Raw genomic sequence first — 16,709 nt, 5'->3', positions numbered from 1 at the left:
TCAATAAAATTACACAATCGATAATAAATAAAATGACTGACATCAAAACTGCAACACGCTTAGGTAGTCGAAAGCTCACAATTTCGCACCGAAGTCACAGAAATTCTGGATCCTGGCTGACTGTGCTTTATTTCTCAGGTTAGCAGGCCACATCTGATTGTGTTTATTTAGTGATTTTACTGACTTGATCCCCTGCTTAAATGGACCAGCCCTACATTTTTCTCACATTAAATCGGACAGAACAGTAGGGCCAACAAGTCTGCAACTCTACTATAAATCACAATTCAAAACCTCGTCCTGATGCACTGCTAACACTATATCAGTGGAAAAACTGCATTTTTTCATTTGTGCTGACAGCATGTCAATAGACAATCTTCCTCAGTCTTGTCAAATATGTTAAAAGACTGGTAAAATGACTGACACATGTTGATAGGGAACACATGGATGGCCTTGTCTGGGCTTTTAGATTTGTGGCTAAAATGTGTTTCCCTCAAGCAGTGTTAAACTGTCACATGAACTCTTCGCTGGGCTGTACTGTGTTGAGAAAAATACTTCAAATTTAACCTCACCAAAACCCAACTGAACTAGATTCCCAACAGAGACACAAACATTAAAAAATCCATCAGACCATCAGCAACAGACTTGTTTGATGAGCAAACTTGGAATGAGTATAATGATCATCTTAAACATATTGTATCTCAAAAGCAAAACTAAGCAAACATCAAATGCTTGGTAAACACTAACTGAAGCTTTGACACATAAATGCCAGCTTCTTCTTGACAAGATAAACAGGATATGAAACAATCAATAAGAAAGTGCATGCAAATATAAATGACCCACACACAACATTTTGGTTTGTTTAAAAAAAACTTAATTTTCATAAATGTCATTGCAATCAAGATAATGATAGTGATAAATGATTTTTTTTTAAAAAGATGTTAACCCTCACAACCATTTCGCAACTATGATGATCACCATGCAAAGTTATTTGATCACTGTATCCAAATTACAATATATTTGAACACTGCAAAAAAACTGTATTTTTGTCTTGTTTTACAGTTAAAATATATAAATATCCTTGAAATGAAACATTTAATTGAAAAGCAAAACTAAAGATATTAGAATGAGTTTTCAGAGAAAACTGTATATTGTTTTTAAGCATAAATTAAAACAAGAAAAAATAATGTATATTCTCTGAAAATGTATTAATATACTCAATATCTCAAATAAAACTTTTTTTAAGAATGTTTTGATATTTTAAAGAGGCCATTATGCCCTTTTCAAAGTCTTCTTTATGTTTTTGGGGTCTACTAGAATAGGTGTCATTCTTGAATGTTCAAAAACACCTTATTTTCACATATTTTACATAGTTGCAGCACCTCTATTCCCAGCCTGTCAGAAACGTTCTGTTTGGTTTCGGTCTCTATGAAGCCCCTCCTTCCGAAAAGCGCAATGTGTTCTGATTGGTCGGCTGGATCAGTGTGTTGTGATTGGTCAACTGCTTAGAGCTCGTTTTGGAAATGTCGCATCTTACCATTACCGCGAGTTTCAACAAACTGCAAAACGCAACTCAACCAGCAACCAACCCCCCCACCCCCACCCCCTTTTGCGTATGCCTTGGTCGGTACTTAATTTAAATGAGGAATATTGTGAAGTTTTGTTTGTAAAAAAGGAAACTACAATCGAGGCATTTCAGGGAGTTCAGAAACAGAGCGCAGACTGCCTTTAAAGTGACTTTTGACCTTTTTCATACTCAAACAGCAACATTTCACACTAAACAAAGTTGAAAAAGTAAAAAATCATTTTTTGCAATTAAGTGCTTTCCTGTAGCTCAAACAGTAGAGCGTTGGCGCTTGCAACACCAAGGTCATGGGTTTGATTCCCAGGGAAAGCAAGAACTGATAATAATGTTAATGTGAACCTTGAAATGCAATGTAAGTCGTTTTGGATAAAAGCGTCTGCCAACGGCTTAAAAAAAAGATGGTTATTTTTGCACTTAAAGTAATGCATAAGTTATGTGATCATTAAAGCAGTAATGGTGGTGAAAGGGTTAACCATTTCTAAATTAAGTGAATCAACATGAAATGTGGTCACACAAACAACAATATATCGAGAGATATATTCGGTACACAACCCATGCATCTAGCCAATCAGAAGGAGGAATGATTTAAGCTGGGTGTGTCTTATGAATTCAAAGGAAAAGGGTGAAGAAAAGCCTCCCTAATTTATGAACAATATTCAACAAAAATCACAAACGGTGCTAAATTACGAACGCTATGTTGAAAGCAACGGCAGAGGACATGCAGGAGAGTGTCAACAAAAAAAACATGGACTCCAAACGTACCATTAGTCGGATGCCTGGCATACGACACAGAAAATCTCTTTACTGGCGGCATAGAGAGCAGCTCTGAGGAGATAAAAGAGGCATTCGGCATTACTCGGGTCACTGTGCTCCTCATGAGCGTTTGGTCTTAATCAAAACTACCAGCTTTTTTTAATCCTCCCATCATCAAGCTCTCTGTCCCTCATAAAATATTCTATAACAAGCATGTAAAAGTATCAGTGGGGCCAGATGTTGCCTTTCAATGTAGGGATTGAGAAACTCAAAAACAACAGATGGTCACAACAAACTATCCAGCATTCTCTGTGCTACAACGTCTTTTTGGATGCAGCATGACAAGGCAGTATTTTGAGGTGTTATTTCAAATGTCTTAGACGAGGTAAATCTCAGAGACACAGCAACACCCTGTGGACAAAACTGTTAATGCTGCTACCAAGGAGTGAGGAACATAAACATACATATATATACATATATACACACACACATCAAATGCAATTTAAAAATAATAATAAAATAATTCATTTAAATTAATGTCAATAAATAAATCAAAATATTATATTAATAATTCATTTCAAATAATGTATTTGATACTGACGAAATTAGGGAAAATGCATTCCTTCCCAATGTATGCAGGACAGTGCAATTTCCAATAACTTTTTACAAAATAATCATAATATACAGAATTATTCAATTAATCATTAATGATTGTGGTAAAAGCATTCGGTGTTTGTTTTTACCATGGATATTATCTATCGCAATCCATTAAAACACATTCCCAGAAGTGTCAGAGGATACTAAAATGTGTTCTTTTGCATTAAACAGATGGCAAATTTGTGCAATTTAGCAAATTACTGAACAAATGTTTGTTTACGTGCACATGCAGCATGCAAATAAACAGTTTGGAGTTAGCAAAGGTGACACGATTAGTAACCATATTATTCAGTTACTGTGGAAACCTATTTCTCTAAGCGAGACCTTGATAAACAGCAAGACGCAAATGGTTTAGGAACAGCTCCTGTTATGTGTAATGACTTGATTTGGGATGTTTTTAAAGACTAGAATAAAATTTCAAATATATTTTAAATGAGGTATGCTGAAACACAGTCACTAGGAAGGACACAGTGTACAAGAAATGGTCTTAAAAGGAATGTTGAAAGCTAATCAACATTTTTTGTTGCATTAAGTGAGAGTCTATTAAGTAAACAGGAATTATTCAGAAGAATTGTAAGCTGGGACGTTTGTGATGATAGGAATCTTCAGGTCTTCTGGTTACAGGTGGGTGAGGTACATAATAACCCTGTATGTGTGTTTGGGACATACCGGCTTGGGAAGACAGATTCCTGAGCGAGGAGGGATTTTTGCGGGGAGCTCGTGTTAGGTCTCTCAAGTTGGGGAAGGAGGCACTGAAGAGGCCTGCACACTGGGAGCCTGCGAGTGGGAGGGAGACCGTGGGGTAGAACGTGGGGTGGAAGGTGGTTAGTAGTGGTTAGTTTTCACAAGTGAACATGCAGCTTCTCATTTAAAGAAGTTAAAGGGATTGTTCACCAAAAAAGATGAAATGATCTGTTCTATAGTTACTAGGGGTGTAACGGTTCAGTTCGGTACAACAGGAAAAAGCAACAAATCCCCAATGCTAGTTCTCTTATTTATTTATTTTGACTGTAGAGCAAATTACAGTTTGTTCCATCTAGCAGCATATAGTCCCCCTGAAGTAGTTGGTACAGTACAGTCTCCTTTACCCCTGGTTTCACAGACAAGGTTTAATCCTAGTCTCAGACTAAAATGCATGTTTGAGCTTATTCTTTATACCTGACCTGTACAGCATACCGGTACGTAGAAACACAATGGTTTCAACATTCAGTCGTTACTTTTAACTTGAATGTGGCATTTCTATTTTATTTGACCCTTGATGTAACTTATTGGTATTAAATCATATTTTTGAAAAACAAGCAGTTAATTAAGAAGTCACTAAATGAAGCACATTTTAGGTTACCTGATATTTTTTTCACAGTGCTGTTAACTGTACAGTCTTTACCAAGAAATCCTATGAAAAATAATTTACAAAATCTTCTGCAGGAAAGTTCAATTCTTTACAATAATAGAATATAGTATGAAAGAAAAGTAAGCTGTTACACTGAGATGGTTTGGGAAAAACATAAAGTGTTTTTGTACTGTCAATTAATTGTGCACAGGAAGCATTAAACCATCCAAGTTAAATGATTGTTTATTTCTTATGAATTTCCAATATTTTCTTTAGCAGGGGGTTTCAAAGTTTTTAATGGCAATGAGCCCGTGAGATTCTTTATTTAGGCTTATAATATAATAAAATATAGGCCTAATATAATATAATATTAAAAAACGAATTGAAGAATTTGAAGTGATATAACATATTAGTTTAAATGCTTCAATTTGTTTACATATTATATTATTATAATATATAACAAACTGAAGCATTTAAATAGATCGAATAGCTAAATATTTTCAAGAAAATTGAAATTTTTCAATACCCTTCCACACAAAAACATAGATTTAAACTAATGATAGCCTAATTTGAATTTGCACGCGGGTGGGTGTGTAATTGTTACCGTTCTGTGTCCATCAACAGTTATTTCTACTACTTTAATCAAACCACTCTTCTTTAAAACATTATGCTGTGATTTTATTTCACATGTCTGCGTTTCTCGTTGCCTCTCGTATTGAGCTATTTGGTCCGCACGCAAGACTCACTGCCAATCACACGTGCTCACATCATTCTCTTTCTATGAAACCTGTAAACTGCATTCACCAGATTTCACTCTATAGCGGTTGACCAGAGCACTGAAATTATTTCTCACTTAAACTACAATCAAATGGATTTCCCCACACATTTCACGTCAGTCCTCTGCGTGGCATTTTAATCTTTTCTGCGCGGCCACGGCTTCAGAAGTGCGCGGCCTCAGCATCAGAAGTGCGCGGCCGCGCACGCGCGCAGCTTAGAGGGAACATTGCACACCAGTAATGTTTTTTTCAAAGGCAAGTTTATAAAAGCTACTTAAATGCCCTAATTGAACTAAGGCCTAATCCTGGCTTAATCTAAACCCTGTCTGTGAAACCAGACCTTAGTGTATTAAGCACTCAGCAGTAAACAGAATGCACTTGCATAGGTCTTTTTTTTGTTGTAGGGCTAATAAAAAACAAAAAGTATTGGGTCTCAATCAGCTACAAAACTGAAAAGCATCTTGTGTTATAAAAGTTTAAAATAAATAAACAGAATACATTAAAATTTTATTTAATATTTTCAGGGCATAAAAAAAAGAACAGGGTGATACAACTGTTAAAACAAAAACTTATTAAAAGGAATAAGTTATTGTCAATAAAATGTAGTTTAGCATAATTGTTTTAAAGTATTAAAATATTATAAATATAACTATTAATCACTTATACATAATTTGATTTCATAATGGTTTTACATTTAAATTAGTATTTATTAATATTTTGTTTATAATATGTATAATATTATAAATGTTTAAATATGATACATATTTGAACAAATTAAATTGGTATGCAGAAACATGTATGGGCTGGCACAAAACTATTATAATATTAAACATGAATTAATAATTCAGAATACGTATAAAATATAGTAAATTTTTTTATTTCTTTTTACTTGATGTTTAAACCACAACATTTATGCCTTTTTTTAAAGTAAATTATTAAGTATTTAAATTTGAACTTCTTGAAAATCATATAGATAAGCTTTAAAAAACCATTTGAAATCAAAATGAATAGAAATAACTTTCCACAAGCATTGTAAACTAGATTATTTTCTTCTTGGCATTCTTATTTGTCATTGACCCATTTTGACATTCATTTTTGGTTGAACCATCCTTTAAGCTTATTTCCAGGTGCACAGACAACCTTTGCAAACAAAACCAAGTTAAACTGCTGGTCTTCTGCTGGGAACATAAATATAGGAGGGTGAAACTGACATTGGAGTAGGTATGTAGCTCTAAAAGATCAAAAGGACATCTCTACCTTCGGGCAGCACTGATAAAACAGCATTTGTTTAAAGCCTACATGTAAGACATGCCAGATGCAACATGCACTTAGATATAACATAGTGACTTACAAATCATGCCGTAAGTTTTTAGTATGGTGCAACCTATCCTGGGAAACAGTGTGCATTGTTGCCTTGTAAAAGTTCTTTGAAGATAGATATAGTATAGACAAGAATAGCAGAGAGAGTCCTGCCATTAGCCATATTTAGACCACTACTGGCAGCATGGACACATTTCTGACGCAGTGGGCATGGCCGGGTCCTTGGACGGTGTCATTGGTGATAAACAGAAACAAGCGCGTTTAACGGTCAACTACACCATGTCACTTCTGAGAAGTTGAAAGGTTTCTCTAATTAAACTGATGACAGGAGAGATATTCAACATGAAAACAACACAAATTAAACGTAATTCTCACCTAGCCCGCTGGGTTTGATCTCAGGTGACTGACGAGAAGACGACGGCAAGATACGATACGCCAGTCCACGAGAAGTAGTGTTGCTCTCCGAAAGAGCCTGCAAAGAGAGGAAAACAAAGGCATATTGACATACATTTAAAAAAGCACATCTTCTTTCTATGTAAATTCTATGCTTGTTCATTTATTTTTTATTTTTAAGTTAGTTATCAAATTTTAATACTACGAATCCCTATATAATCAGACTATATATACAGGGCCGTCGCAAGGGGGGAAATCATTCTAATATGCTGATCTGGTGCAGCATTTATTTAAAATAGAAATCTTTTTTAACATTGTTATTGTTTTTACTGTCACTTTAGATAATTTTAAGGTACCCTTGCTGAATAAAAGTATTAATATCTTTTTTTTTTTTTTTTTACTCTTACTGACCTCAGACTTTTGAACAACAGTTTGAAAAAATATAAAATTTTATGATAATTTAAATTTAAAAAATTAACAAATAATTAAATAATTGTTTCCAAAGTTAAATAATTGCATTTTATACTGTTAAGACAAATTAATAAAATATTATCTAAAACATTTCACTTTTAAAGCCCTAAAATACTTTTTTCACAGACCCCTTCAATTTGAGGTTTCTGGACCCAAATTTTAATTAAAGCATTTCTTATCATGTCAGCAGTAGTTCATCAAATAAAGAAAAGTAAAGCTTAGTAGCAGAGCTCATACTACAGTACTGTACCTCCATAGATCCAGCCTTGCGGTTGCGTATAAGTGGCGACTTCCTTTGAATGTTGATTGGCTCAGTCAGTACGGCTCTGTCGGGCTCATCTTGGGAAAGGTCTTCAAGGCTGCCTTGGTTTGTCTGCTTCTCGTGGTTCTATTACATATGAAATGGGAGAGTTGGAAGCGGTCCAGCACATTAATATTGTCAATATTTTTTAAAGACAGTTGTCTATAAAATCCAAGGTTTAGCAGAGTAATATGGTCCAAAATAAATATATGTAATCCTTAAGCCGAGTGAAACACAGACCTCGGAGGAGGCGGGCCGGAAGCCGAAACCCATTGGTGCATTATCCTCATCCTTGCACCCCTTAACCCCTGGGCTAAAGTGCAACTCCACGTGAAAACGTTCCTCTGAGGAAGGGTCCTACAGATACAAATGTCAGCAAATAAAGCAAGAATAGAAGTGGGGCACAAACGGCTGATGTGGCCACATCTCGTACCTTGTTATTGTCCTCATACAGCATAATAACAATCTGTGTCATATAGTTGAGTTCAGTCACAGCACTGAGGTAGTCCATAGCCTGCTTCCACTGTTCATCTTTTTGTTCCTAAACAGACATTAGATAAAACAGTAGTAACTTGCATTAAACATGATGCTGGGAGTAATGCGCGTCTGATGATCGCTCACTCACGTCTAACAGGCCTCCGTAGCGGAAGATGCTAAGCAGGGAGTGTACGTGGCTCTCGCTAGTGAAATAGAGCCGGGTCCGAACGTGCCGACCCGGAGACATCACTCCCCGCGAGTACCTGAACCACCAAAAGGGATGAAATACACAATCTGATCACTCACAGGTTCTATAGGTCACGGCTGAGTCTTCAGAGCTACTACAACAATGTGAGGTCATACAATAAACAACAACAAAAAACATCTGAAGTGCATACCGCACTTGTGATGGTAAAGTAGAAGTTTTAAATATGTAATTAGTACGTCAATATTAGGACCAGCAATGTCAAAAGTCGGCACTAAATGTACAACAATTGTATATATAAAAATAAACGTATCTACCACTGTATATAATTGCATTAATATTAACAGTAAATAAATAAATATAAATTTTCCAAAATTTTGGATAGCTCGGTCTGGTTTGAAATACAATCAAATCAAAATACAATAATTGACTAAAAAGCTGTAAACCTCAATATCAACAATAATGAAAATACATATATTTATTTATAAATTTTTCCAAATGTTGGAAAATTTGTTTTATTTTGCTGAAGTCTGAAATATTTTTACATCTTTAATTTTTTTTTTTACATATTATTGTCAATAAAAAACCAAATGTTATTTTTGTTGACAAAAAAACTGCACTATTTTAACCATTTAATAAATATGGCATGACGAACATCAAAACATGAACTATGAATGAAACAAATAACTGTACAAGTGAACACTGTTTGCATCAGAAAAAGCAGTGTCAAATCCCTCCTCTTACACAGCATGAGGAGTTGTGGATAATATTAGCCCTGAAAGCATGCATGGATGCCTACTTTCAAAATTCACAGGAAAAAATACACCAAAGTGATATGTACTAATAGTAATTCGGCACACTAAACAGGATCTATAATGTGATTTAGCCTTCACACTGTCAGAAAGTTTGAAGTTGTGCCCCAGTACAGAGACTCACAGTGGGTGCAGCTTGTTGACAGCCTCATCCTCGTGAGTCCTCTGAAGGTCCAGCTGAATCTTCTTGACCAGAGGCAGACAGTAGGCACTAGCGATGTCAAGCTTCTCCGCTTTAGTGATTCCATACTCCTGAAAGACAGTGTGCGTGCAGGTAACAACAAAATGAAAGTTAAATAAACAAACACTGTTGTATATCGATTCCTATACCTGGGGGATGATGATGTCCGCAAGTGCTCTGGACAGACGGAAAAGCTCCAGCGTGTCCTCCAAACTCAGAGAACTGTTGTGCTGGGTGTCATATTTCACACAGTCGTAAATGTCCGGGATCTTACTGATGTCATAGCGGCAATTTTTCATGCGGAAGTCACGCTCCAGTTTGGACCAGCGCTGCAGCATGAGCTCCAGAGTCTCGCTGTGGTATAGCTGCAGGTCTGTGAATATCACAGGGATAGTTCACCCAAAAAGGAAAATTCTGTCATTATTTACTCACCCTCAAGTCGTTCCAAACCTGTATGAATTTCTTTCTTCTGCTGGAACAAATATTTTGAAGAATGTCGGTAACCAACTCTTTGTTTACCCATATTCTTTTGTGTTCAGCAGATGAAATAAATTCATACAAGGTTTGGAACAACTTAAGGGTGAGTAAATTAAGACAGAATTTTAATTTTGCATAATTATATAATTATAATTTAATATTAAATTGTTTAGCATTTGATTATTTAATATTTTGAATATTTACAGTTGAGCGATGACAATACTGCAACACTTAGGATGCACTTTTGACATTCAAGACTTCTTATAAGAAGACAAAGAGCTCCAACCTGCAGATTTGGGGTCTTCCAGCCTTTTACAGATCTGGCAAGTAAGGCTTTTAATGAGGGTGTGAACTTGGTCACAAGTCTTGACTGGATTGGCAATTACCCTCATGGAGTTTACCAAAGATGGGCTGCCTGTTGGAGCCAACTTAAAGAGACAGGACACATTTAGAACTAGTTTAGTTATACAGAGATAATGAGCTATTTTTAAATAAGCAGTTGGGACTTTCTTCACCTTGTTGTAATCCTCCTCACTGAAGTCTTTGTTCTTCTGCATGATCTCATGTAATCGAGCTTTGACTCTCTGCTGACAGTCAGTGAGAGAGTCGCTGTCACTGTCTAGCAGTCCGTTCATGTTGGCACTCTTCACCATCTGAACGAGGATTGGAGTCAACTCTCCTTCCAGTGCTAACAGACCCTAAACACAGCCACAAATAAAAATGTATTGTAAATTAATATGTGAAATAGCCAGTAGGGGCCAGAAAGTCTGAGATGACATAAAAACTCTGAGATTAAAAATTGTATTTAAACCTGGAAATAATGAGAAAGTTTAAATATTCTATAAAATAAAAAAAGTAAGATGCATCATGCACCTAATGATAATTTATATACGATATAAAATTATAATAAAATTTTAAAAAAAGTATTAAAGTTCCTTTTTTTTATTAAAGTAAATGTGAGTAAATAAAAAAGTAAATAAAAAGCAACATAAAAAGCAGTTTACATCAATCCCATCTAAAAGCATTATTTAATACCAACATATCCCTGCAGACAAAACCCAAGCAAACCTTGGCGAATGCCGCTGCTGTCATCTGCACACGACCTTCGTCGGAGGCGTAGATTTTGAGGTCATGGCGGTAAGTGCTGTGCAAACGGAGAAGGCCACAACCGGGGAAGCCAGCATAGTCGCCTGCAAAAACACAGAGAAGAAATCCTTGAAATAACAATGATCGCAAGAACAAAACCCGTGCATATGTATGTGCATATCCTGAAAAAGAAAAGGGTCTGAAGAGACACACAAATTCATAATACAGAACCACTGTTTAAAAACCTACAGTACGTATAAAGTGATTTACAATGAACTGGCTGAAGATTTTCTCTAAAAACCATAAAATATATTTTCATGCATTTCAATAAATCCACACTATTGAAAGCAACTGGCAATACGGGTTTAGGTGTTTTCCACTCAATGCACAAACAGAACTCTGATTTAAGAGAACAGAAGAGCCCTTAAAAACAAACTATCTGACAGTTAGATTCATTTTTGAGGCCATTCACACAGGATGCATTCTTGCCGTCTATCCATGTTGTTGTTTTTTTGTGTGTGTCAGATAAAGATATTCAGTCACTGCACTAAGAGCATTACATTTTTAACACATTTTAAGGAGCACAATGTGCTCTATCCTGTGTGTATGCAGCCTTAAATATAGAAGCCCATTTCCGCAAAATAGTATTAAAAAAAATCATAATTAGACACTAAATCCAAATGAGATAAAAAGTCGAAATTGTGACGAAAAAATTTTGTTTATGTCTTTATATCTCATGAATTCAACTGTTTGACATAATTATGACTTAAACTCTGAATTCTGACTTTGTCAATTTTGACTTTTCATGATTCTGCATTATCTCATAATTGTGACATTTTGAATGTTGACTTTCACAATTATGGCATATCAAGATTTCAACTTTTCATCATAATTTCAAACTTTTGTCATGATGCCTTTTTATCTCATTATTTTGACTTTTATCTCATAAATATGACATAATTATGATTTGTCAAGACATGTTTTTTCTCATGTGGCAGAAACAGGCTTACATAGAAAAGAGAGAATTAAACTATTTAAAAAATCTTATTCTACCCACATACTGACAAAAAGCAAACAACCGTTTTTTTGCATGAGATTTAGGAGATAAACTTGAAATTGATGCAACCACAATACTACCACTTAAGTCATAGATTGTTCAAATAATGGCACAGTAGTCTAAGAAAAGGTTGTACGGATATCACCAAGCAAATTATGGGGGAAAAAGAAAATGTGTGTAGAAAAAATGTGTAGACTTCAGATATTAATCATGCTAAAAACAAAAACAAAAAGTAACAGGCTAAGCTCTCAAGACCTATGATGTTTTATCTGAGTATGTCCGAGTACAACCAATATCCAATATCATGGAATCTTCCACACAATCAGTGGCAAAAGCAAAGCATGGAATGTTACTGTGCCGCCCCTCTGATCGGATTAGTTTAATGAGATAGATGTCAATGAATTAAAATGATAAATGGGGCAAACAATGCATTAACCCAATATCAAGACCACACAAAAATCCAAAAGCTCTTCTTACCACAGTCAATAGGGGACTCACAGCCAAGGGACCTGCAGCTGTCTAGTTATCAATTGAAGGTAAAGAACAGCATATTAACCAGTAGTGCAAGATACTGCTGACTCAGGCTACGTTCACACTGCAAGCCTAATGCTCAATTCCAATTTATTGCTCAGATCCAATTTATTTTGTTCGCATTGCTGTTTCAAATGTGTCCAATATCAGATTTCAGTGAGAACAGATCATAGTCCTGGACTGACCTGCATGCGCAAAAAAAGAATAAAAAGATGACATGCAGCATGATGTCATATAGAAGAGGACATTAAAGTCCATACACGGAGGACATTATAGTAAGTGATTACGTGTTTATTTATAGCGTGGTCTGCAAATAAACAAGCAAATATATGTGCAGGCGATATAAAAAACTAATAGAAAAAAAGAGAGCAGAGTTTTTAAACATGATTTTAGCCCTCATGTTTTGCTTGTACTGTATATAGAGCGGGCACTGTAAATGCTTATAAGTTCTGACACATCACTGTCCTTCACTGACTACCTTTCGAAACAATCTTGATAACTTTGAGTATGTAAAATCTTTGAAGTGACTCCCATGAGCGCAGAATTGTGACGAATGTTGATCACGTTGAATGAATTACGATATGCCTATTTAAACTGAGGTCGCATAGCAAAACATCTGACCTGTCTCGGATTTAGGACCACGTATGGAAGTGGCCCAAAATGGGAATTAAAAAGATCGGATTCCATGTGGTTTGTGCTGATCACAATGTAATGACAAAAAAATTGGGCCACATTTACCTGCAGTCTGAACGCAGTCTCAGTGAAATTAGAATAAATGGTTTGACCTTCTTGGTCTGTGAACTCTCACATTTAATGAGTTACATCCAATTAGGTGCAGTGTGCAAATACGGACTCGAATTTGAGGTCCGAGGGAAGTAACTGCTAAGAGGTATTTTGTGTTGCTGTACTAAAAGTTAAAGGTGTTACTTGAGGTAAAGAAAGTATTCATTCCTCCTCGAGTCCTGCCCTTAAATGCTTTTGTTCGCCAAGCCCACTGAACAAACAGGTTCATATACAGGTTTCCTGTATAAGCTTTGCAAAACTGCATCATTGCCCTACTACCTAAAAACAGGCACAAAGTCTGACACAATTTCGTGCCATGGTATCCAATTTATCATGATCTCAAGCAAAGGGAGCCCAGAGCTCCCAGAACAACTGCTCCTGCAAACAACTTGGACTGGATTTAAAGAAAATCTTAATTCTTGGTTAGTAACATCACAGATTTCAAGATCAAGCGTCACATTAGTTTTGGCAGGTCACTTCAGTCAAGCTTGCATCATCTGACTCTCAGCTGATCCATGTCTACCAATAGGAATACAACACCCATCACAGCATCCATATATTATATTACTCTTTTAATCAGACTGCCATATATCTTGATGTATGTTGCTACTTAAATTATTGTAATTAAGAATGTTAATGATATCTGTAATACATTCATGTTGGTTCTGTTCTGTTGACCGTAAAGGGGGTTATCCCTGCGCTCCCTGCTCTTGTCCATGCTAGGCTGCATGGATGGTCGGAAAGTTCTTGCCCAGAAGAGAAACATACCGCCAAACCAAACTGTTTGTTAATAATATTTAACAGTAATGGTTCTGACAAAGTATATGGACACCTAAGTCACACTAAAATATGTCTGAATGTCATTGTATTAGATATATCAAACCAAGTGGTTTTCTTACTGTTAAGTGTGACTTCATTTTCAAAATATTATTTGGGTCTATTGTATTTGTATCCTGTTTATTAGTAAAGCTTTCCGGCTGGTGCAGGTGTAGTGTTATACCTTGTCCTCCAGGGTACATGCAGCGGAAGGCTCGTCCCAGCTCCTCAGCCTGAACTCTACCTGCTGGGGTCAGCTCACCACCCCACTTCAACACCAGCAGTAGAGATGGACCATCCTTCAGAGAGTCTGTCATAGGTTCAGAGAGGTCAAAAGTTATACAACAGCAAGGTAACATATTACAACGCATGTATTGAACACACACACACACCTTCCTCCTCACTGGATGCTTTGGGCTGTCCATTTGGCAAGTAAGTCAGCTGCACCTTCCTGTTGATCCCAGAGAAATGGCCATACCTGAAAGACAATACATGGGGCAGGGGGACATAAACATACCAGCCCCTCTTTATAAGCATTCTCCCACTGAACAACACAGACAGTCACAGCACACATCAGACATAGCACTGGGCTCAAACCGCTAGCAGGTGCTCTGTGCCCCCATGTTTCTGGAAACATGAAACATCTGAGTGACCTTCCCAAGCTGGCAGGGGTTAATCTGTGCCATACCAGCTGTCTTTACAGGAATCACAGGCTTTGGGAGGAATAAAACGTGGCTTCTGCAACAGTGCCACGTTTTTTAAGTTACACAATACAGCAGAGAGTGGAGAATTCTGGAAGGTTGGTCTCTAGTCTACAATTTAATTAGAATTTTTTTTTAATAGATTTTATATGAATCATTAATATGCATGAATATACTATTGTTCAAAGTTTGGGGTCCGTAAGGAAGAAATTATATTAAAAGAAATGAATACTTCTATCCAGAAAGAAAACATTGAAATTATCAAATAATGTTACAAAAGATTTCTATTTCACATAAACCCTGTTCTTTAAATATGTATCACGGTTTCCACAACAAAAATAAATAAATAAAAATAATTCAGCACAACTGTTTTCAACATGAATAAGAAATGTTTCTTGAGCACCAAATTAGCATATTACAATGATTTCTAAAGGATCATATGACTAAAGACTGGAGTAATGATGCTGACAATTCAGCTGACATCACATTTGTCATACATTTTTAAATATATTCAAATAGAATAATTTTTTAAATATTTAACAATATTACTGTTTTTACTGTATATTAAATCAAATAAATGCGGCCTTGAGCATAAAAGACATTTCTTTCAAAATCATTAAAAAAATATTACCGACCCTAAACTTTTAAACAGCAGTGATAAACATTTAGGTAACAACAAATATTCAGAAAAAGAGGCAAACGAACTTTCACATAATTTCTTTTCAGTCACACCTTGAAGTTTACAGGTTCAGACAAGGGATGCAAAATAAATCAATACCATACCAGTTGTCAGCCAAAATGTTTCATGTATTGTTCTCTGGTAAGTAAATGGCAATTATTGCATATTAATATTTTTTATTTATATTATAATTGTTTAAAACAATTGTAAATAATAATAAAAATAGGCCATTCGGCCATTTATCAGTTATAACATTAAAAAAAAATTAACGTCTGAATATCGATCTAATATGATACAACTTGGTCTAAACCTGGTCTAAAGGTGTTCTTTTTAATCTCACTGGCCAGAAACCAACTCTGGAGTGAATTTGCCACCATTTGCTCCGCTGCATTACATTTAATGATACCAAACCAAAGCACTTCCCCAAGCACCTGTTTCCTAGTTAATCTATGACCCTGAACAACCGATAATGTGTTGATTAGGTCCCTCGTTTGAGCTCAGTGAGAAGGAGGAAGTGAGGGATCGTCAGGGATTAGAAACACTTTCAAAATGGCATGCAGATGCCACACAGATTTGCAAAAGGGATTCATCTCCAAGGTACGGTCAATTTTTGGAGCCCTCATTAAAGTGTCAGTAATTTGGACAAGATCTCAGGTTAATGAGGGTTAGGATCCACTTTGCCTGATTCTAAAGAGACAGGGGATATGAGGGTGCGCACTGATTATCATTCAGACTGGATTCCCTTCGGAGAGACCGGCCAGGACACAAAGAGGGACACAGAGAGAGGAGAAGAGAGAAAAGGAATGAAGTTAAGAAACTCATCCATATGAGGACAACTAAGGAAGCAAATGAGTCAAATGTTAAACTACAGTCAGTTACATACAGTCAGCTGTTCATGAAATATCAAATGTTTTTGCTGACATAAGCATCCATGACGCTCAAGACTAGAAGACAGAATAGCAAGGTAATCATATTCTATTTCAAAAGATCTTTGCAAAGCAAATTCATTTAAAGTTCTTGCCTTCTGTAGACACAATATGAAATACAGCATAATCTTGATCTAAATCTCTCACCTAAATCTCAACATTACAGCTAATGATGCACAACATATTTGTACTATATCGTTTACCAGCCGATATTAGAGATTTTTTTATTTATCAGTAGTGGTTAAGATTGGATTTAGACCTTTGTGACAATTAAAGTCTTTGGGTCTTTAAAAACACAAATAATTTAAGAACACTGTTAAATGTAATCTTTAGCCAATCTCAAAATGAATATCCATTAATCCTGTATACTTTAATGTAGTGATACATTTTTATTT

General features: G+C 35.8%; 1 protein-coding gene across 14 annotated transcripts in view; it reads right to left on the bottom strand.

The window, feature by feature from the left end:
* The window catches only part of ppip5k1b (diphosphoinositol pentakisphosphate kinase 1b), a 38,296-nt gene that overhangs the window by 9,073 nt on the left and 12,514 nt on the right, over positions 1–16,709 (bottom strand). The window contains exons 14-28 of one of the 14 annotated variants that reach the window (XM_077210762.1): positions 16,107–16,130; positions 14,401–14,486; positions 14,193–14,318; positions 10,804–10,925; positions 10,251–10,433; positions 10,022–10,163; positions 9,408–9,631; positions 9,202–9,329; positions 8,209–8,332; positions 8,017–8,124; positions 7,824–7,940; positions 7,533–7,670; positions 6,794–6,890; positions 3,662–3,769; positions 2,345–2,407 (exon numbers count right to left, since the gene is read on the bottom strand). In XM_077210762.1, the coding sequence (XP_077066877.1) occupies positions 2,345–2,407; positions 3,662–3,769; positions 6,794–6,890; positions 7,533–7,670; positions 7,824–7,940; positions 8,017–8,124; positions 8,209–8,332; positions 9,202–9,329; positions 9,408–9,631; positions 10,022–10,163; positions 10,251–10,433; positions 10,804–10,925; positions 14,193–14,318; positions 14,401–14,486; positions 16,107–16,130 (1,790 nt within the window). Of the gene's footprint in view, positions 1–2,344; positions 2,408–3,661; positions 3,770–6,359; positions 6,524–6,793; positions 6,891–7,532; positions 7,671–7,823; positions 7,941–8,016; positions 8,125–8,208; positions 8,333–9,201; positions 9,330–9,407; positions 9,632–10,021; positions 10,164–10,250; positions 10,434–10,803; positions 10,926–14,192; positions 14,319–14,400; positions 14,487–16,106; positions 16,131–16,709 lie in introns of those variants that run through there. The other 13 variants (XM_077210763.1, XM_077210766.1, XM_077210769.1 and 10 more) reach the window with 13 other exon arrangements.

The sequence above is a fragment of the Siphateles boraxobius genome, unplaced genomic scaffold, assembly GCF_051911475.1.
Source record: "Siphateles boraxobius isolate OS27281-9 unplaced genomic scaffold, OSU_SipBor_1 65, whole genome shotgun sequence".
Classification (NCBI taxonomy): domain Eukaryota; kingdom Metazoa; phylum Chordata; class Actinopteri; order Cypriniformes; family Leuciscidae; genus Siphateles; species Siphateles boraxobius.
This window is presented reverse-complemented; position numbering and strand designations above follow the sequence as displayed.